Genomic DNA, 21,911 nt, shown 5'->3' with positions numbered 1-21,911 from the left:
CATGCCGTCTGGGGTCCTTTGCACTTTGGGGGGTTGCGGGGTGCCCTGGCTACTAGGGGTGGGGGTCTCTGGGCGCTGTGTGGGTTGATCCGGTTTTGGTTTGGAGGGCTGCGGTGGGATTGTAGGGGATTGTCAATCACACTGCAGCCCTCCAAACCCCACTCCCATTTCCGCCCACATGTCCGGCCAGGTGACAAGTATATGCACATGCATAATTAAATACATAATAAAGAGGACAAAGTGAAAGAAAATTGTGAACATTTGTCAGAAATCAGGGGAATTGTCACCCCGTGAGAAACCTGAAACCTGGAGAGGATGATGAAATACAGGAGTCTGTAGTGAAAATTGTGAGGGTTAGAAAGTAAAAGCTAACCAGAGATAAACTCTGTGGCTCCTTGTTTACTTATGCCTGACAGCATTTTTCTGCGCATGCGGGTTACTTGCAGGCCGTGGACAGTTTAAGCTTCAGTCTGATATGGGCCACATTTTAACAATAATGTCAATAATAAACATCAGGTCTGAGCAATAAATGGTAATTGAGCATTAAGGACTGCACAGTTAACAAGTAGTCTTGTTATTCTGTTTTTTGGTTTCTTACCAGAAATATCACTTCCTTTTGATTACGCCACCGAAATGACAGAGTACTCTGAGTACATACTCTGTCCTGTGAGCAACATCCTAGAAAGTTAATTTTGTTTCAGTGGAATAAACCAGGATTAATTAATTATGTATTTTAACATGATACATACATAAAGGAACTATCATCAGCTAAAAAAAGGATTAAAATGGAGTTTGTGTGTAATTGACAAGTGTAGTTTGTGTAACACAAGTATTTTCTTCTTGTTTCGTGCAGTCGATTTAGGTAGAAGTGATTCATAGAAGTGATGAAACTCTGACTCTCTGGAACTGATGACAGGATGGCTGGTTGGTTTTGTTTCTCAAGTTATTTTAGATCAACCACAAAGGGGAAACAGCACCATTACATACAGACCTGCAGCAGAAGAGTCTCACGACCCGTTCATCTGCCGACAGGGAATGGACACAGAATGTCTCTACTGGAATTAATCCTTATTTTTGTGCTTCAGTTTGAAGGTAAAGATCTGTTCTCTTATTTAAATGTTAAATTTTACAGAAATGTCACTTTTTCATTAGCTACTATTAGATAAAAGCTTGTGTCATAAAATGCTACCAGAAACACGCCACACATTTCCTGCTTTATAAACCACTTTGATAAACTGTGATAACCTTTGTAGCCTCTAATAAACATGTGAGACAAGAGCAGGATTGTAATTATGAATCAGTTATTTTTAGGTATATTTTTTCAATGTGCAGATTTACAGACATACAGAAGGACAGACAAGACTCTGTTCTCTGTGTGGTTTCTTTAAACTCTTAACAGAATATGTAAGTGTTTACATGATAACCTGATGCAGTTAATAATCAGTGCAGATAAATAATACAAATGCACACAAAACAAAACGGGATAAGGAAAAAAGGTAATAACAGATATGCAGATTTTATTTGATCTGAATCAGTCGTTGTTTATTCTGATCAAGTTTTTTTGTGGTTTCAACAGTAGAGGTAGGTGTTTTCCCAAAGAGCCAGAGGTTCACTGATTAAGTGAAACATACATGAAAATAGATCTCTCTTATAAACAAAACCACTAGATGGCAGAGGGTGACATGTTTCCTCTCTGTGTAAATGTAAAATCCCTGTTCAGAACTGAACAATCTTTTTTCCTACAATCAAATACAATCCTCAAGTTAAGTGTTTAGTCTCCATGCAGATGATTTTAACACAACATGTATTCTTTTCTTTTCAGCAGGCATCTTTGGAGAACCCACTTTCTACAAAATAGCTGGACATGATGTCATTCTGCCCTGTGCCACTGCATCATCCTCTAACACAACATGCTCCAGTGTTTCATGGCTTTACAGCAGAGATTTATCTGAAACTTTCAATGAGGTTGTGAATGGAAAAGTTCAGCAGACCTCACCCCGAGCCGCCAGGCTGAGTCTGGACAAAAGATGCTCTCTGGTCATTTACAACATCACTGCTGAGGATGCTGGTCTCTACATTTGTCGGCACGGGACGAACTCTGATCATGACTCATTTGTACATCTCAGTGTTCTGACAAGTGAGTCTCATTTCATTTAAAACTCACTGAGATTATCAAGAGGTTATTCTGCTTTTTGGCATAAAAATGTTGCACTGTACTATGTTCAGCCTCATTCCAGCTGCAGCCTACTCCTTTTTTCTTGTCCACTGTCTACTTGCTGGGAGTCTCCCAAACCCAGCCAGTGAGCGAGCAGGGTGATATGTTAGTTTGGTGATTACGGTGGGCAGAGATGATTTTACCGGTTCAGGGTTCCCACTCTTTTTGTCACGCTCTGCCGGTTGGCCATCCTTGGTGTTGCACTTTTGTGTTTAGTTAGTGTTATTTTGGTCTGTTGGGTTTTGGGGGTCTGTCTTGTCTTTCATCTAGTGTTCGGTAACCCTTGTCATGTCTGTTACCCCAGTGATCCCTCTGCATGTCTGTCTCTGTTTTCCCCTGCTCTCTCTCTCTCTCTCTCTCTCTCTACCTACCTGTGCCTCGTTACCCTCATGTCTTTCACCTGTGTTGCTCCCGCCCTGCTCGTTAGTCCCTGTGTATATATACCTGGTGTTTCTGTCTTGTCCTTGTCCGGTCATTGTTCATGTTACCCCCCCGTCTGTTGTGCGTGTACTCGCTGCCTGCCTGTAACCAGCCTGTCTCGTCTCGTCTCCTCTCCCTGTACTTTTGGATTTCTGTTATTCAGCCACTCACCTGTTTGGGTCCTCCAACCTGCCTCCACACCACGATCGTGACACTTTTCCAGGATATTTTCAGTGATAATCTAGCTGGTATGACAGACAGAGATCACATCATACACTAATATGTTCCTCTCTATGAAAGTCTGATTTTAAAGACTTGCATTCTATAACTTATTGTCATTGTACTTTTAGGGCCCGAAACCTTTAGATTTTCATGCTGCAATCTAAAGGCATTAACAATGAAAAACTGTGCTATCTGTGAGTTTAATCCAATAACATGTTCGTGACATGGTGTCAAAAATCGATGATTTGTCATTAAAGAGGAAGTCGTAACTTTACTGTACATGCTCAAATCTGTACCAAGCTGTATATGGTTGATAACAGCCCCGCCCTGAACACATCTTCATGCCAATATTAATTTATAGTCAAAGTGCCACTTACTGGCAACAGGAAGTAAGCTCTTTGTGACAATCATCACGCAACTTACATTTTCACAGTATGATCCAAAATTCCTCTATTAGGACACAATGTGTAATTAGCAGGTGGTCTCTAGTGCCACATAGGGGACACAGGAAGTGGACTTTTAACTCTTTCTTTTTGTCCAAATCGCATGATAATTCAGAGCCAAGTCAACACTGTGGTCCTTGAAATCCCAAATGCAGTGTTACGGTACTGTTTCAACATGTTGCTCTCTGTACGTCTGTCGGCCCACTGTCACAACGTCACACTTTATTTAAACTATTTTAAACTTAAACAAACTTGGTGTATTGATATGCAAGTGTAATAAGGTCAAAGACTGGGACTATTTCATAGGTGTGCAAATATATAGGTTAATTGATTTTCTAAAGAACGCGTCACAATCGGAACATAAACCAATCTGTGGTATAAATCAGTTTATTACATCACATGTTAGCCCCTTTACTAACGAAAGGTTAGGGTTATCTCACACACCCACTGTGAGCTGAGCCCGATTTGAGAAAGGGTGACAAAGCGTAGTTATTTAGTGTCTCTCCGGAAGTGCTAGTTAGCTAGCGCTAGCTACATACGGGCACTGAAGAGTACCTTTACAGGGACAGACATTGACGCATTGAGATGAGAATGTGTTGGAGGTACGGCTCAAAAGTTTCGTGTTATGTTATGGTCCATTTTACCATAATTGTATTTGAAGAGACAATAGTAGCAAGGTAAATAAAAAGTAAAAAGCCAACTTCAGCAACTGGACCGAACATGTTAACCAACTTAACATTATTCAAACGTTTAAAACCAGTTGAGAAAAAAACATTATCTATATACTTAACACAGTTACCAGCCAGCAGTGACTCATTTTTTACCTTTGGACGATAATTAGGGCCCGAGCACGACCGTGTGAGGTCCCTATTGAATTTGCTCGGATTATTTTATTTATTTATTTTTTTTTTAGGGCCCGAGCACGACCGTGCGAGGTCCCTATTGAATTTGCTCGGATTATATATATATATATATATATATATATATATATATATATATATTTTTTTTTTTTTTTTCTGCAAAGTAGGCCCAAATGACATGGCCTAAACATACTCGAAAACTCACCAAAATTTGCAAACATGTCAGAACCGGTGAAAAATTTCGTATTCTACAAGTTTCGCACATGGGCGTGGCAAAATGACTCGCTAGCGCCACCTCGAAAATTGGAAATGATTAGCCCCTCGTTCACGTTCAACCTACATGTACGAAATTTTCTGGGGACATGTATCGTATCAAGACGCACAAAAAAGCCTCAAGAACCCATAGCCTAAAGTCAACAGGAAGTCGGCCATTTTGAATTTTACGGCCATTTTTGGATGATTTACACACTTCGTACTTTAACGAACTCCTCCTAGGGATTTAGTCGGATCGACGTCAAATTTGTGCTGTGCCTTCTAAAGGCATTGACGATGAAAAGTTGTGCTATTTGCGCGTTTTCGTCAATGGGCGTGTCCGTGGCGTCGATGATTCGCAATGAAACAGGAAGTTGTTGTAACTTCAGTGTACATGCTCACATCCGGACCAAACTGTACATGTAGGATGAGAGTCCCGCCCTGAACACATGTACATGCCGACATTCACCCACAGTCATAGCGCCACCTGCTGGCAACAGAAAGTGACCTTTAACGAAGCAGCCCCCGCCGCACGTTTCACCTACGTGCACGAATTTTCTGTGGTACGTGTATCTTGTCCAGACGCACAAAAAAGTCTCTTGGAGCCATAGCCTAAACCCAACAGGAAGTCGGCCATTTTGAATTTTACGTCAAATTTTGGATGATTTACACACTTCGTACTTTAACGAACTCCTCCTAGGGATTTAGTCCGACCGACCTCAAATTTGTGCTGTGCCTTCTAAAGGCATTGAAGATGAAAAGTTGTGCTATTTGCAAGTTTTCGTCAATGGGCGTGTCCGTGGCGTGGCGTCAAAGATCAGCTCTTCGCCATGACACGGAAGTTGTCGTAACTTCAGTGTACATGCTCACATCTGGACCAAACTGTACATGTAGGATGAGAGTCCCGCCCTGAACACATGTACATGCTGACATTCACCCACAGTCATAGCGCCACCTGCTGGCAACAGGAAGTGACTTTTAACGAAGCAGCCCCCGCCGCACGTTTTACCTACGTGCACGAATTTTCTGTGGTACGTGTATCTTGTCCAGACGCACAAAAAAGCCTCTTGGAGCGATGCCCTAAAATCAACAGGAAGTCGGCCATTTTGAATTTTACGTCAAATTTTGGATGATTTACACACTTCGTACTTTAACGAACTCCTCCTAGGGATTTAGTCCGACCGACCTCAAATTTGTGCTGTGCCTTCTAAAGGCATTGAAGATGAAAAGTTGTGCTATTTGCAAGTTTTCGTCAATGGACGTGTCCGTGGCGTGGCGTCAAAGATCAGCTCTTCGCCATGACACGGAAGTTGTTGTAACTTCAGTGTACATGCTCACATCTGAACCAAACTTTACGTGCTTGATAACTCTCCCACCCCGCTATGGAGGACCGATCCTGACACAGTCAGAAATAAATACAGAAATAAATAAATGCTCAATAAATAAATAAGCATCCAATTAAATACACAAAAAAATTAAGTAAATAAATAAATGTAGGTAGTAATTAAATTATACAAGGAGACATAAATGTATATATTTTAATTAGTGCCTTTACTTATTCACCTTTGTTATAATTACCTTATTTGTTTATTCAACTTTATTTATTACTAATTTTTTAATGTATTTATTTATGTGTGTGTTTTAATATTTTTGTCTGTTTTATTCTTCCTTTGTATTTATTTACCTTATTTATTTTCACCCATGGTATTTATTTCTGCCTGTCTTTTTTAAATTTTTGTATGCATTTCTGCCTCATTATGCAAATGAGGAGGGGCTGTGTCTCAAGGGGTCTTCTTCTCTCCTAGTGGTGGACCAGTCAGACAGGAGAGCTCCTACTCTGCCTGCAGACATCAACGATCTTGCCCCTCACACAGTCAGATGGCTTCCTTCAGTGCGCTGAGGTGTTTGACAACTCTGAAGACAATACTACCAGCAATGTTTTCCTTCTCTTTTCACGTAGACGCTCTGACAGACAGTGCTTTCAGTTTGCTGCATGCATGGACACAGAACGTCTCGGGTTACGTATGTAACCCTGGTTCCCCGAGAAGGGGAACGAGAGACTGCGTCGGTTACGACACTATGGGAACGCCTCTAGGCGAAGCAGGTCTGAACGTGAATGAAATCACTCCAATCCTATTGGCCTGTTGCTAGAACGGTAAGGTGTGACGGAATAACCGGAGGAGTATAAAGCACACCTGTACACACTCATCATTAGCTTAAACTATGAAGCAGGCGCTTCAGGCGGGGAGAGAGGTGCGGCGGGCCGACGCAGTCTCTCGTTCCCCTTCTCGGGGAACCAGGGTTACATACGTAACCCGAGACGTTCCCCTTCGAGGGAACTCGAACTGCGTCGGTTACGACACTATGGGAACGAGATACCCACTAAACCGTGCCGAAAACCCCGCCTGCCCCTGTGTGCAATAAAGTGGCACTACTAAGAGGAGAGCGCACGAGTGCCAGGTGCCGAAGGAAGGTCAAGACTGTAAAACCGAATGAATGTGTGCGGAGTGGCACAGCCAGCCGCTAAACAACATCCTGCAAGAGGCCCCGGAAAGGAGGGCTCGAGAGGCCGCCTTGCCTCTGGTAGAATGAGCCCTCACAGCCACAGGTGAAGGCAAACCGCGCACCTGATAGGCCAGGGAAATAGTCTGAACAATCCAGTTGCTAATAGTATGTTTGGATGCAGGGAGCCCGGCCCTGGGAGACCCAAAACACACTAGCAGCTGGTCAGCCTTCCTCCAACGGGAGGACCTCAGAGTGTAAATACTCAGTGCTCTGACAGGGCAGAGCAGATGAAGTCTCCCGTCCTCCGCCGTCACATGAGGTGGAGGATGAAATGCCTGCAGCACTGTGGACCCTGCCGCACAAGAAGGCACTTTAGGGATGTATCCTGAATGAGGGTGCAGGATAGCCCTAATATTCCCCGGGGCAAACTCCAGGCTTTGCGGGGAAACCGAAAGCGCTTGGAGCTCCCCCACCCTCCTTAGAGAGGTGATAGCAAGGAGAAAGGCCATCTTGAGGGTCAAGTGCTTAGCCTCAGCTGACTCCAGGGGTTTGAAGGGGGCCTCAGCCAACGCCCCAAGAACCACTGCCAGATCCCAAGTGGGAACCTTGGACCGAGTCGCAGGTCTCATCCTCCGGGCACCACGGAGGAAAAGTACAACCAAGGGAAGTTTCCCCAAGAACCCCTCCCTCAGAGGGGTGTGGAAAGATGAAATAGCTGCCACGTACACCTTGAGGGTGGAAGGGGAAAGACCAGCAGAGAACCGGTCCTGGAGGAACTCAAGTACCTGAACCACCGGGCAGGTAACAGGGTCCACCGACCGCTCCCTACACCAAGTGGAGAAAACACTCCACTTCAGGCCGTACATCCTCCGTGTGGACGGGGCCCTGGAGCTCAGGAGGGTCTCGACTGCTCCGGCTGTTAGACCCGCCTCTAGGTACTGTGCCCCCTCAGGGGCCAGACCCACAGTCGCCATATGGCGGGGCAAGGGTGAAGAACCCGGCCCTGCGCCTGGGACAGCAGGTCTCTCCTCAGAGGGACCCGCCACGGCGGGCCGTCCAGGAGCGACATGATGTCCGAGAACCACACCCGGGTTGGCCAGAACGGGGCTACGAGCAGTAGGCCGACATAGTCCTGGCGGACCCGCTCCAGAACCCCGGGAGCAGAGCGACTGGGGGAAAAGCGTACAGACGTAGCCTCGGCCACGAATGTACCATGGCGTCCAGACCCAACGGGGCTGGAGGAACGAGAGAAACCATAGCAGGCAGTGCGTAGTCTCTTGAGATGCAAACAGATCCACGTCTATGGGGCCGAACTCTTCGCACAAGAGCTCCACCACTTCGGGGTGAAGTCTCCATTCCCCGGGCCTCAGCCCCTGCCTCGACAGCAGGTCTGCTCCTTGATTCTGCGTCTGCGGAGATACATCGCCCTGAGCGATAGTAACCTCTGCTGGGACCACAGGAGGATCTGACGCGCCAGTCTGTCCAGAGGGCGCGAGCGCAGAACGCCCTGGTGATTCAGATAGGCCACCACCGCTGTGTTGTTCTCTTCGGAACGAACCAGGACGTGGTGGCCTTGGAGATCGGGCAGGAAACTCCTTAGAGCCTGGAACACCGCCAACATCTCGAGACAGTTGATATGCCACTCGGATCGATGCACCTGCCAGGATCCCCTTGCAAAGCGGCCGTCCATGACCGCGCCCCAGCCCGTGAGGGAGGCGTCTGTCGAAATAACCAGCCGGCGACAAGACCCTCCCAGCACGGGCCCCTGGGACAGGAACCAAGTTTCCTTCCAAACTGATAGGGAACGAAGACACTTGCGCGTAACCCAAACCAGACGGAGAGGATTCCCCTCGGGGAAAAACCCTTGTTCCTTAGCCACCACTGCAGGGGTCTCATGTGCAGCAGTCCAGATGGTATTACGCTGGACGCAGCCGCCAGGAGACCCAACACTCGTTGAAAGTGTTTCATAGTGATGGCGTGGCCTAACTTCACCCCTTTCACGGCAGCCAATATGGTGTCGACACGTGCCGGAGACAATTGTGCCCGCATCGTTGTCGAATCCCATGCAACCCCTAGGAACGTAGCCCGTTGGGTGGGGCCAGCACGCTCTTCTTTGCGTTGAGCCTCAGCCCTAAACGCCGCAGACGAGCCAGAACGACATCTCTATGCCGAACCGCCAACTCTCGAGACTGGGCTAGGATGAGCCAGTCGTCGATGAAGTTGAAATCCGGATGCCCCGGAGCCTCAGCGGGGCCAGTGCTGCATCCATACACTTGGTGAATGTGCTAGGGGAAGTGCCAGGCCGAATGGAAGAACCCGATACTGGTAAGCCACACCCCCGAAGGCAAACCTCAGGAACTTCCTGTGAGAAGGACGGATGGAGACCTAGAAATAGGCGTCCTTTAGATCTATCGTGACGAACCAATCCTCAGATTGGATGTGCGTCACGGTGGCGGGGATGATGAGCATCTTTAACCTGAATCTCCTCAGAGACCGGTTAGAACCCGCAGATCCAAAATAGGGCACGCAGCCCTCCGTCCTTCTTGGGGACTATGAAGTCTCTGTCTGGGGGGGAGACACGTTCCACGGCCCCTTTCCTCAGCAGAGTACAAACTTCCTGTCCCAACACCGGACCTTGCTCCGGGCGGACCACAGTCCAAACCACCCCCTCTCTTCTGTTGAATTTGGAGGGCGGGCTATGAACTGTAGTCGATACCCATCTATGGCAGTGCGCAGGACCCGCGGAGAAATGTTCGTCAGGCTCCGCCAAGCGTCTGCAAAGTCTGCCAACGGAACCAGCCCCTCGGGGCTGGTGGTCGGTGTCTCGTGTGATCTTCTGGTGGACCCCTGAAGCCCCAGAACGGCAGGGGGGAGCCGCCGAAGATCCACGGTGAGTGAGTCGGGATGCCGTCCGTCTGCAGACCCTCGGGGCAGGCAGTACGGTGCGGACTCGATGGTGGCAGGTGCGTCCTGAACGTGTAAACGGCGGGATAACATCACCTGTTGCCACGGCGGAGGGGACCTCGGTCGGCCTCCGGGGGGGTGGGGGGGGTGCGGGAGGGGAGAAAGACTCCCCTACCCCGGTCTTCCCTGAGCTCCGTCGGGACTGGATGACGGTCCTCAGATCACGTCTCTCAGACGGCTGAGGGTGAGAGCGCCGTCTCGCTGCCCCAGCTCCTCGGGGGGCCCCCGAGAAGCGACACTCTGCTTCCCTCCTCTCCGTAGGAGCTCGTAGAGGGAAGGGACCTACGCCTGGCAGCCTCAGCTGCCTTGGGTCCAGACCGGCGAGGGAGGTACTGGCGGAACGCTTCGCACTGCGTCTAACGCTTCGTGGTTCTGCGAAGCTCCGCCAGATCTTCCTCGGAGGGACCCCCCCTCTGAACCATCTCCTGTAGCAGGTTGGCTTGGTAGGCTTGAAGCACCGTGGTGTGCAAGCTCGCACCTGCCTGGCCCGCTGGCATGTACGCCTTCCCCACAAGCGTGGATGTGGTGCGACATGGTTTGGATGGTAACGCCGGCTTCTCCAGGGAGGATGCAAGTCGAGGGGAGAGATAGCTCGCAAGCTCATCCTCCACCCGAGGCATCCTCCCATAACCACGGTCCCTAACCCCCATCACATTACTGTAGTTCAGTGATCGGGGTGTGGAAAGCCATGTAGAGAAGGGTCTGCCCCATGATTTACTCAGTTCATCATGTAAATCAGGAAAGAATGGCAGAGACCGGCGTGGAGGTGGCGTGTGGTGCTTAAGAAACCTTTCATCAAGCTACCACTAGCCTGTGGTGTCTGCTCCTCCCGTGGCCAGTTGATGTTGAGCTTAGCCACGGCTCTAGTCACCACCTCCAGCAGCACATCATAGTCGGGCGCGGCCAGATGACGCCGCCCCGACACCCGGAAGTCATCGTCGACTGCGCTGAGCACGTCCGCCTCCTCGGAGTCGGATTGCTGCAGCGCCTCCGGATCCAAAACCGCGAGCGGGAGAAGCCGAGAACGGGCTCCCGAACGAGGAAAGGAAGCGTCGGAGCCAGCGGATGAAGGTCGGGAAAAAGCCGTCCCGAAATCCTCCGACAGATCACGCTGTGAACCCATGAGTGAAGCCGCCGGGCCGCCTCAGCGGCCGCAGGGCCCGCACCACGGGGAAAGCACATCCGGCCATACTCGGAAAAGAGAGCCATGCTGTACCTCAGTACCCGCACGGAAAGGGCTTCGCAACGGGCGCAGGCAGCCCCCTCGAGAGCTGCCCGTGCGTGCTCCATCCCCAAACATGAGAGACACATCTCATGAGAATCTCCATCCGTGATGTACCGAGGGCAAGAAAAAACACACCTTCTGTACATCTGGTTGCCGGACATGCTGGTAGACTTCTTCTTCAGGTAAGACATACTGCTTGTAGGACTGGAGCTTTCTTCAAACAACATACAGAGCGCCTGCTGAATAAAAAAAGCTAATGATGAGTGTGTACAGGTGTGCTTTATACTCCTCCGGTTATTCCGTCACACCTTACCGTTCTAGCAACAGGCCAATAGGATTGGAGTGATTTCATTCACGTTCAGACCTGCTTCGCCTAGAGGCGTTCCCATAGTGTCGTAACCGACGCAGTTCGAGTTCCCTCGAAGGGGAACTGCGGTATAGGGAGAAGCACACGGTCAGCTGGCTGCAGCTAAATCTGGAGTGCACTCGTATTCAATTCTGTATGGTAAATTCAGTTTTAACGGAGCAGAGCGAGCTGACAGGCAGAGTTAGAGACTTTTTCTGTCTGTTTCTCTCTTTACAAAGACGCATGTTGCAGTCAGAGTCTTCTCTGAGATGCGAGCACCACATACGACACAATTTATCAAATTACACAACGGATATACAGTATGAAAATAAGATTGATTGGATTATACTCACAGGAAGTATAAAACCTGTTACATGCGTAGATTTAAGTACTGCAGTTGTACATTTGAAATACCTTCCTACCTTTCTGATAGGAAGCCTTCTTGAGGTGGTATAAAACATTTCTTCTTATATTCTGATTTGAGTTGTGGACAACTATGACCACATGAATTAAGAAAATTAAACATTTCACTGCCCAAGTCAGCTATAACACAAGTCTTGTTCATTAGACTACATGCTGTACAGTATTTGTGGACAGATTTTGTCCCAGGATTTATTATGCATTTCTTCTTCTTCGTTGCATGATTTAGAATAATAAGGTGAGAAATGGGTCTATTCTGAGTTCATCCTGCACTGCAGCAGCTAATAAAGTCCATTTAATCCCAAAAACGCTTTTCTTTTAGGCAGGCTGGAGCAGAAAACAACTCACCTTTCTCAAGTTGTACAGTAATGTCACATGTGTATGAAGGTGGATCAAACAAGCTAATCTTAAATGTCAAAGTAGAGAGGAGCCTAGTAGGCCTATTTATTTTCATTCATTACACAATATGAATGAGCTATGCAGACAGTTGTAAAGAAAGAACATCTTTTTCTTCTGTTCTCTACTTGTTATAGTTACACAGTATTAGGGGTGTGGGCTGTATTAAAAGTATCCACTGTTCTCACATGCTCTAACACACAGTAACGATGAAATGTGTGCTGTTCTCACATTCTCCCTCTGTATGTACACATAAACAACAAGGCAGGGAAATATAAAAGGAATTTATTTTATTGTTTGTGTACATTATTGTTCAGTGTACATGCTCACATCTGAAACAAACTTTACGTGCTTGATAACTCTCCCACCCCGCAGACATCTACACGCCAATACCGATTTATATTCATAGCGGCAAGTGCTATGTAGCTCCACATAGGGGACACAGGAAGTGACATATAACACCTTCATGCGGCGTCGGAACCGCGTAGGAAATTCACAGCCGCACCGGCAGAGCTCCAGAATATGTAACTCAGCCGGCTCACGCCCGGACGTGCTACAAGTGCGAGGGCCCGCCCAACGCTGCTTGCAGCTTTAATATAACTTTGAGTTTTGGTTTCTTAAATTAATGTCATCCAACCTGTGCTACCATATGACGTGACTCGGGGGTGTGTTCACAATCCTGCTGCAACATAACCAAGCATATAATGTAAATAATTTAACAACACAAGGACATTTTTAATTTTCTCTCATTTTCCATGTGGTTTCCATGAATGGAAAATTGGTCAACAGCTTTCCAGTTAACATCGTTGTCCTTTCCCAACCCGTTCCTTCACTCAGACACTCAGTGTGAAAGCGCTCCACGTAAAGGAGGAAACAACAGCCATCATTCATTCAGGCATGATGAGGACACCCCTTAGATTTAATGGGAGACATTGTCCATGGGCCACATTTCACATTGAACTCCTAGTTTTGGAAGGTCTCAGTAAGTAAGCGTAGGTAGAGTGGATGGGGCTCAGCTTATGTGATTGGTCATTGTTGCTTGCAGTGTTGCCATATCAGTTTGATGATAAATTATCGTCACAGGTTTCCTTTTTTCATTTTATTTATTCATTGGCTTGTTGAAATGCCACTGAAATGTCTTGATTCTATGTGGTTCAGTCTTCCTTCATTTTTTTAACTCTGCAGAACAATGATCACAGAAGATGAACAGAAAAACTTGTCAGGGTTCTGTAGTAAACTTTAGTGACTTTCCTGCAGGCGTCAAACATTTTTTTGCTGAGTTAATAGTGTTCACTTGTTTTCTCTCAGTCTCTCCATCACCACCAGACGCTGATCCAAAGAGGGACGGTAACATCACATTAGAGTGCTCTCTGTTGAGATACAGCGACCTCCCTCCTTGTGAACAGAACAGCATCCGCTGGATGGATGAGACAGGAACTGTGTTGCTTGGTGAAGGTGTCGGATACAAGCTCCTCGGACAGAAGAACTGTGTTTCCTTTCTGTCTGTGAAACATCAGAGTGGCCACAACAGGAGATACACCTGCCAGTTTGTTAAGGAGAACAATGTAGAGATAGAGGCTGACTACACACCTGTCTTCACGCGTAGGATAAGAGACAATCAGACAGAAAAGTCAGATTCAGGTAAGATAATATGCAGCCCACCAGATACAAAGCCTCTTGGTTTCAAGATCGAATATTTTCAGAAAAGGAAACTTTTTAACACTATTGTTATTTAGTCCTGCAAGGGCAGGGAGTCAGTCATGCTTATTATAGTCCCACGACAGCCACAGATACTGGATGTTTTTTCATTTTTTGTCAGAGCATTTGATTTATTGACGATGTAAAGATAATTTCAACACAGTATAACATAAATGTAAATTGCCTACCACAGCTTTAAATATTGTACTTATTTATTAACTGACATGTTTATTTCTGAACAGATTTCTCAACAGTTTCCACAGGTTGGTCTCCTCTGAGCTACGTCATGTTGACTCTGCAAATTGCGGGACTGATCGTAATGATTGTAATCACAGTTCTTGTCATTAGATACAGAGGTGAGGAAATTCAGACCATCCTTTGGTGGAAGTGGTTAACGTAAATCATACCATTAGTATTATAATGCTACTTTGTCATTATTTCTTTTCCAGGGAACACAAAACCACTTGATAATGACAACAGTGTGAGTTAAAAAATTTTTATTATGATTTCAAAAATTAAAGATGAAATTTTTTACTCTCTGGTAGAAACATCAACAGTTTGTTCCCTTTAAATAGTTTTTTCCGAATCTCATTTGTTGTGTTTTATTTCACAGGTAGATTATGATTCAGAGAAAGTCCAGTATGAAAATGTAAAAGCACATCCTGCTGCTACTAGACTGCAGTGATCGACAACTTCCACACCAACTTAAACTCACCACAGAGTCAAATATCATTTCATTTTACATTAATGATTGAAGCTTTGAGTTAAAAGGATTGTTTTATGTTTAGGCTTCATTACTTGTTTTTTTTACTCTTTAAATGTGAGGAATTTCTTTCAAACTGTTTTCATACTAACAACAAGCAGATGTTCTGTAGCTTCAGATGGTAAAAGATTCATAATTTCATCATTGTTTTTAGATTAATAAAGGAACAAATTACTGTTTGTTACCACCCGTCACAAACTGTGACGAGGTGCACATGATTACTATCACCTGTGTCGCTTCAGCTGGGTGGAGTTGATTCGCTCTGAGTCGAAAACTTTCTGTTGCGGCGCCCCCTGACGTTTTGGGTCCTACGCAGCCATTTATGACAATGTTGTTTGCTTAGACTGTGACACAATAAAGCCCCCGACATACTTGCTTTTTAACAATGCGTAGGTGTAGACAGGCATAGGCGACACAAACGGCATTGTTCACATACTTGCCTGCGTACTTTACATGTACCTGGAGGATTAAACGTGAATCCACTAGGGGCCAGATCATCCCTCTCTGACACCGGATCATCATCCTTGACAACCTTCGAATTTGAACATCGTAAACATAGCAACATGCGAGGAGGTTATGATTTTAATGAGACATCATAACAATCTCAGTACTTGTGGACTAGCTCCAGGAGTTTTATTGTAAACATCCCGGCATAAATCTCCTTTTTTCAGTCTGCTGCTGACCTTCTTCTATTTTTGCTTTTAGTGGCGGTTAGACTTTTTTCTAAAATAAAGTCAGTCATCACTTCGAACATCCTAACTAGATTATCAATATGTCCAGTGAATAAAAATTTGTCGTCTATCCATATACTCAAGTAGGCTAGTTGCACGAGGACACCCTTTTAATGGATTATCCATCAGACAAAAACATGCTGATCATCAAGCAACTGTAAGCAAGCTTTTGGAGGGTCACTTGCAGGCTGTGGACAGCTCACACTTCAGTCAGATATGGGCCACGTTTGAACAATAATGTGAACTGTCAATCAAAACAATCGGATCTAAAGCACCACTTTGCCGAAGTACAGTGTAACAGAGCTGCTAGCATGGCTGTAGAAGTCTTAGACTTGTTATTCTGTTTTTGGTTTCTTAACAAAAATGCCACTTCTTCTTTTGGTTACACCACCAAAATGACAAATGAGTGGAAGTGAGTTTCCATTAGCCTACTTTGTCCTGTGAGCGACATAGATCCCAGAATTAACTGGGGTGAATTAATTAAATTATAAAAAATTTAATATTTTAACATCATAAGTTAAAAAAACTCTTTTGGATGATACCAAAACGCACCACCATCCAGCTAAAAAAATGATTAAAATGGAATCTGTGTGTAATTGACAAGTGCAGTTTGTGAAACAAGTTTCTTGTTGTTGTGTGCATTTTAGAGGGTGCATAGAAGTGATGCAACTCTAACTCTCTGGAACTGATGACAGGCTGGGTGGTTGGTGTTGTTTCTCAAGTTATTTTCTGACTTTTTAAAAAGATTTTAACTATAGGTCAACCACATAGAGGAACAAGCCACAAATTATCTGCTTTATAAACCACTTAGATAAACTTTGATAACCTTTCTAGCCTCTAGTAAACGTGTGAGACAAGAACAGGATTGCAATTATGAATCAATTATTTTTAAGTATTTTTTTCAGTGCATACAGACACATGTGCAAAACAACATGTACAAGGTAATGATCAAATGGTCTGTGTCTCTCTCTGTTCTCTGTGTGGTTTCTTTAAACTCCACCTGTGTAACAGAATATGTAAGTATTTACATTATAACTTGATGCAGTTAGTACATACAGCGAAGATAAATAATACAAATGCACACAAAACAAAGGCAATGACAGATCTGCAGATTTTTATTTGATCAAAATCAAGTTTTGTTTACTCTGATCAACTGTGTGGTGTTTTTTTTGTTTTTTTGCTGTTTCAATAGTAGAAGTTAGTGTTATCACTAACTAAGTAACTAAGTAACTGAGACAGAAATAAAAATGGATCTCTCTTATAAACACAACCACTTGATGGCGGAGGGGGGCATGTTACCTCCATGTAGTTGTAAAAGTAAGAATAAAATAACATACAATCCTCATGATAAGTGTTCACTCTACATGCAGATGGTTATACATGTATTGTGTTATTTCTAACAGAACAAGTATTATTTTTGTTATGGCAGAAAACTGTGTCCTCTTACATTTAATTTTTTATGTATGTTCTATTATTATCATTACTTTTACGAGGTCTGTGGACAGCTGTTTATGTGTTTTAGTACTTATCTGTTTATTCTCTTTTGTTAAATAAATTTTTCAAAGACAACGGTTGGCTCAGTCTCTCTATCTCCGCCAGACGCTGGTCTAAAGAAACACAGAAAAGTCACATTAAAGTGCTCTCTGTTGAGATGAGGATGAGACAGAAACTGCTCCAACAACTCTTACTTCCTTCCCTAGGTATTTACCCCATTGATGTGATATGTACTATGAGCTCTTACTAGTACTTAATGCTGCTCTTACTAGTATGTATTGTCAGCTGTATTTGATGCTCTATTGATGTTTGTATGTTGTTCCTCAAATGTAAGTCACTTTGGATAAAAGCGGCTGCCAAATGAGTAAATGTAAATGAAAGTAACCAACTGAAAAAAACATCCAACCCGCTCCTTTCAGGCTTCTCTATAAAGTCACTACACATTTTTATGCAATTCTTTTTTTAATTTTTGTGTCAGAGCATTTGATTAAGTGATGATGTAGATAATTTCAACAAATTAAACAAAACAGTTTTAAACATTGTACTTATTTACATGATTTACATGTTGCCACAAGCCAACTCTTAGCCCGTGACAAAAAGGAGGTGAGACACAATAGGTTTGAAAGCCAATGGTATGATTTATTATAAAAGTAAAAGAAGAATCAAATGATCACCAATAATATGTGGTGTGGCAAAGTATGACTATCAGTTGTATGTGTGTGTTGTCAGGATTAACCAAAGAAGAAACACAAGACAAACCCGGTAGGACGTCAGCCTAAGAGGAGAGAGACAAAAGACTGATCAGTCCTGGCTAAATAAGCTCTGAAGGTAGAGCTTCACAGGTGATTGCCCAGCCCAATCAGCCTCCCTGCCTGCAGCCTCCTGCAGGAAAAGGAAGCAGGAAGGGGGAGGGGTCGTAACAATGTTTATTTCTAAACCATGTTCAACAGATTCCACAGGTTGGCATCCTCTGAGCTACGTCATGTGGACTCAGCAAATAGCGGGACTGATCGTAATGATTGTATTCACAGTTCTTGTCATCAGATCCAGAGGTGAGGAAATTCAGACCATCCTTTGGTAGAACTGGTTAATGTAAATCATACCTTTAGTATTGTAATGAGGTTTTCCAGGGAACACAAAAGCACTTGATAATGAGAACAATGTGAGTTTAAAAATAACTATTATGATTTGAAAAATGAAAGATGAAACTTTTTACTCTCTGGTAGAAACATCAACAGGTGAATAATGATGCAGACAAAGTCCAGTATGAAAACGTAAAAGCACATCCTGCTGCTACTAGACTGCGGTGATTGACAGATTCCACACCAACTTCAGCTCACCACAAAGTCAGATATCATCACAGTAATTTTTCCTGAGTGATCGAAGCTTTGAGTTAATATGATTGTTTTATGTTTAGGATACATTGCTTGTTGTTTTTACGACTTAAATGTACAGAATTTCTGTCCAACTGTTTTCATGCCAACTACAAGCAGAGACTGAGAAATATCACAAACTTTGCATGCAGCTCTTTTCATCCTGATTTAGCTAATAGTTTAGGTTTTATGGCATTTTTCTGCTCTCATCCACCCTGATTCCAGCAGTAGCTGGCAGCTCAACTGTAAACTACTCAGCACCTAACAGCAGACAGACAAAACATTTAGCAGCAAGATATTTTTTTCAAGCATTAGTGGAGACCAAAACAGCAAAAAGAACCTGGAAACACAACTCAAATATGATGCTGACCTACTGGATGTGTAAATACTGTAGGCATTGTATTTTCTCTGCTCTATAAGGTGTCAGAGGTGTCTTTCATCTTTTTCTGCCACATTAATGGATTAACTGAAATTCAAATGATTTTCAGTGATTGTGCTCCGGTTCTCCATTTGATTTTTGTGAAACTAAACTGTTTTATACTATTTATTTTCTCAGCTACATTTGTTGATAGTCTGATGTCAGTATTCGTTCACTAGCAAAAACCACACCATCAACAGATGTGATTTAATGATGTAACTCACTGACATTACGTCTATTCAGCAAAAACCTTAGCTGTTGTTAATGGTGTGACTGAGCCTTAGTCTTAATAATAATCAAAACAATAATCATATCAACTACAGATGCATCTCAGAAAATTTGAATAGTGTGAAAAAGTAAATTTTTTCAGTAATAATATTTCAGAAAGTGAAACTTTCACAAATCTTAGTCTCATTATACATGAAGTGAAATATTTAAGGCATGTGATTGATCTGAAATATTGCAGAGGTTGCAGCAGGAAGTAGTTGCACTGAGTAGAAATACATTTAATTGCACAGGGCAGAATATATACAGCAGTATAATACTGGCATAAAATATGGGGGTGTGGATATACAGTACAGGTAAAATATTTGAATGTGCAATTGCACAGTGCAGGAATAAAATAATGCAAAAAAGTTACAGCATTATGTCTTTGCTTTTGAAAGAGTCTGACAGCAGCTGGAATGAAATACCGGCCCTACTTCTTGCACTGTGGGTGCAGCAGTCTATTGCTGAAGCAGCAGCTCAGGGTCCTTACAGTCTCATGCAGGGGGTGAGAAGTGTCCATGATTGACATCAGCATGGCTAACATCCTCCTCTCACCCACCTCCGCTAAGGGCAGTCCAGGACATAACCAGCCCTCTTAACCAGTTTATTGAGTCTTTTTAGATCCCTGTGCTTCCTGCTCCCCAACAGACTACTGCACGGAAGACTGCAGATGACACCACAGTGTCATAGAAAGATTTTAACAGTGTCCTGAACACACCAAAGGACCTCAGTCTCCTCAACAGATGAAGACGACTTTGGCCCTTCTTGTACAGGACATGTTGTTGGACCAGTCCCGTTTATTGTTGAACACCCAGGTACTATTATGTTCCCACCATATCAATATCCAAACCCTGGATGTTCACCATTGAAGTAAGTCTACCACAATCTACTTTGTCTTGCTGGCATTACTGTGAAGTTGGTTACGCTCACACCATGAAGTCAGCAATGACCTCCAGGTATTCCAGATCGTTCCCTTCTGTCCAAAAACGGCAGTATTGTAACATCTGAATCGACAGTGTTGTGTCTTAAGTCTGATTCTAAGTCTGATTTTAAGTCTGTTCTCTTTATGAATAATACCTAATGATTGATTTTTCCAAATCTACCTTTCATTGTTTCTTATTTAGTCATAAATATGTATTGTGATATTAAAATGTGTTTTAACTAATCCAGGCTAATGTGATGTTTGTCAGCTACTGTAAATTGATCATGTTAATTACCATCCAAAATGTTTTTAAAGATGTTTTAGATGTTTTCTTAAGTTGTGCATTAGTTGTGTGTTATTAGTTTAAGAAAGCAACCTTCTGAGTACCTTTGCATTGTCATAGAATTGGAGCACAATCTCCATAATGTACAAGTCGAAAAGTGTATTTTAATTCAAGATCAAAAATTCATTATAGAGGCCACATTATGAGCATCTGTGAATTTTCCCCCTCAAAAGTCTGTATCGGTATGAGTATCGGCCTCAAAAATCCTACATCGGCAACCTAAAACTGTTTTAGTGCACATTTGTGCAAGTGAGCATTGTTTTAAGACAGACAGACATGCTTTAACACTTAGTCTTAAGTCTTACTTTAAACATAATACTAATAATGAAATGAAAACCTTCCAAAATGTCAGAAAGAGATGTACATCCAGCTATGACCTGTTGGTCCATTTATATTGTGTGTTGCATTGTACCTGTCTCTCACCAGCTTACTCAAAAAAAAGATGAAACATACTGTACTTCAGGATGTAATCTTTTTAAATGTGAGAGCTCTGCAAACCTCCAATTTGGTTAAATTTCAAAACTATTAAAAGACATAAATTAATACAAGATAGATAAATAAATCATATGACATCACATCCCAAGTAATATTAATGCATATTTGATGTTTTAAATTACATCTTTAGTCAAGGGAAAATACATACCTAAATCTAACGCTAATACATTTAGATCATGTTTTGTCAGGAAACACGAACTAGCTGACATGATGATATTGTTTCTAGCCATGATAGCTGCATCGCTCTAAGGATGGCTCTGTCTGTCTGTCTGTCAGTCAGGCCACAGTTTTGGTCTTGACTGAAATGTCAACACCACACTGGACAGATTATCATGACATGAGATAAGTACAGATACTTATGGTGGCCAGAGGATGAACCTGTGACTTTGATCCCCTCACTTTTCCTAAAGTGTCACCATGAGGCTGCTTTGGGTGACGCCTACTGAATGGATTATTCTCTTGGGATATTTTTTTCATAACTTTAGCGATACCTTAACTTTCATCTAGTGTCATCATCAAACTGCAGTTTGTGTAATGAGTAAATTATAGCATGCTAACATGCTAGACTGAGATATTTTAGCATTAATCTCTCCCAGAGCTGCTAGCATAGCTAACCTTAGTCTTGTTGTTATGTATTTGGTTTCTTACCAAAAATATAGTGGAAATTACAACATTTTTGTTTCTCTGTTGCTACAGAGATCCCTGCTAAAAAAAAAAAAAATTAAAGTGCAGAGCAGTTTGTGAAACAGAAGTTTACTCTTCTTGCTGTGTGCAGTTGGTTTAGAGGGGGCATAAGAGTGATGTAACTGTAACTCTCTGGAACTGGGTGGTTGGTGTTGGTCTTTCTCAAGGTATTTTCACTAAAAGGTTAACCACAAAGAGGAAGTACCATCACTTACAGACCTGCGGCAGAGAAGCCTCACGTCCATCCATCTGCGGAGTTCAACAGGGAATGGACGCAAAATGTCTCTACTGGAATTAATCCTTATTTTTGTCCTTCAGTTTGAGTTTGAAGGTAACACTCTGGTTTCTTATGTAGATGTTAATCATAATTTTACAGAAATGTGAAATTTGCACTGTTAGAAGCCGTGGATGTGGGAGGGGCCCATAGAGAATGCTCATGTACAGGGTCCAGATTT

General features: G+C 43.6%; 1 protein-coding gene and 1 long non-coding RNA gene across 3 annotated transcripts; both read left to right on the top strand.

Annotated features, from left to right (window-relative positions):
- Window positions 1-975: 975 nt before the first annotated feature.
- Window positions 976-17,029, top strand: LOC119908719 (butyrophilin subfamily 3 member A1-like). Of its 2 annotated transcripts, none has more exons than XM_038726569.1 (6): window positions 976-1,092; window positions 1,826-2,137; window positions 13,577-13,909; window positions 14,209-14,322; window positions 14,416-14,447; window positions 14,580-17,029. In XM_038726569.1, exons 1-6 carry the CDS (start codon window positions 1,047-1,049, stop codon window positions 14,649-14,651), a joined length of 909 nt encoding a protein of 302 aa, XP_038582497.1. In that variant the 5' UTR covers window positions 976-1,046; the 3' UTR covers window positions 14,652-17,029. The 2 variants fall into 2 exon arrangements, with proteins under 2 accessions (XP_038582497.1, XP_038582496.1); XM_038726568.1 differs by having other exon boundaries at window positions 1,823-2,137.
- Window positions 17,030-17,922: 893 nt separating this feature from the next.
- LOC119908757 lies at window positions 17,923-20,175 on the top strand. The gene is made up of 2 exons (XR_005445340.1): window positions 17,923-18,006; window positions 19,661-20,175. It is a non-coding gene; the product is annotated as an uncharacterized LOC119908757 (long non-coding RNA).
- The last annotated feature ends 1,736 nt before the right edge of the window (window positions 20,176-21,911 follow it).

Source organism: Micropterus salmoides, unplaced genomic scaffold (genome assembly GCF_014851395.1).
Source record: "Micropterus salmoides isolate LMB-PRFRI ecotype aquatic unplaced genomic scaffold, ASM1485139v1 Ms_hic_scaffold_18, whole genome shotgun sequence".
Classification (NCBI taxonomy): Eukaryota; Metazoa; Chordata; class Actinopteri; order Centrarchiformes; family Centrarchidae; genus Micropterus; species Micropterus salmoides.
Note: the sequence above shows the minus strand (reverse complement) of the source record. Positions and strands in the feature narration are given on the sequence as shown.

Excerpts from the sequence above, each read along its gene's own strand:
- LOC119908719 (XM_038726568.1), top strand. The coding sequence starts at position 1,047 with ATGTCTCTACTGGAATTAATCCTTATTTTTGTGCTTCAGTTTGAAG. Across the intron at positions 2,138-13,576 it reads ACATCTCAGTGTTCTGACAA|TCTCTCCATCACCACCAGAC; the intron begins GTGAGTCTCATT and ends GTTTTCTCTCAG. Across the intron at positions 13,910-14,208 it reads GACAGAAAAGTCAGATTCAG|ATTTCTCAACAGTTTCCACA; the intron begins GTAAGATAATAT and ends ATTTCTGAACAG.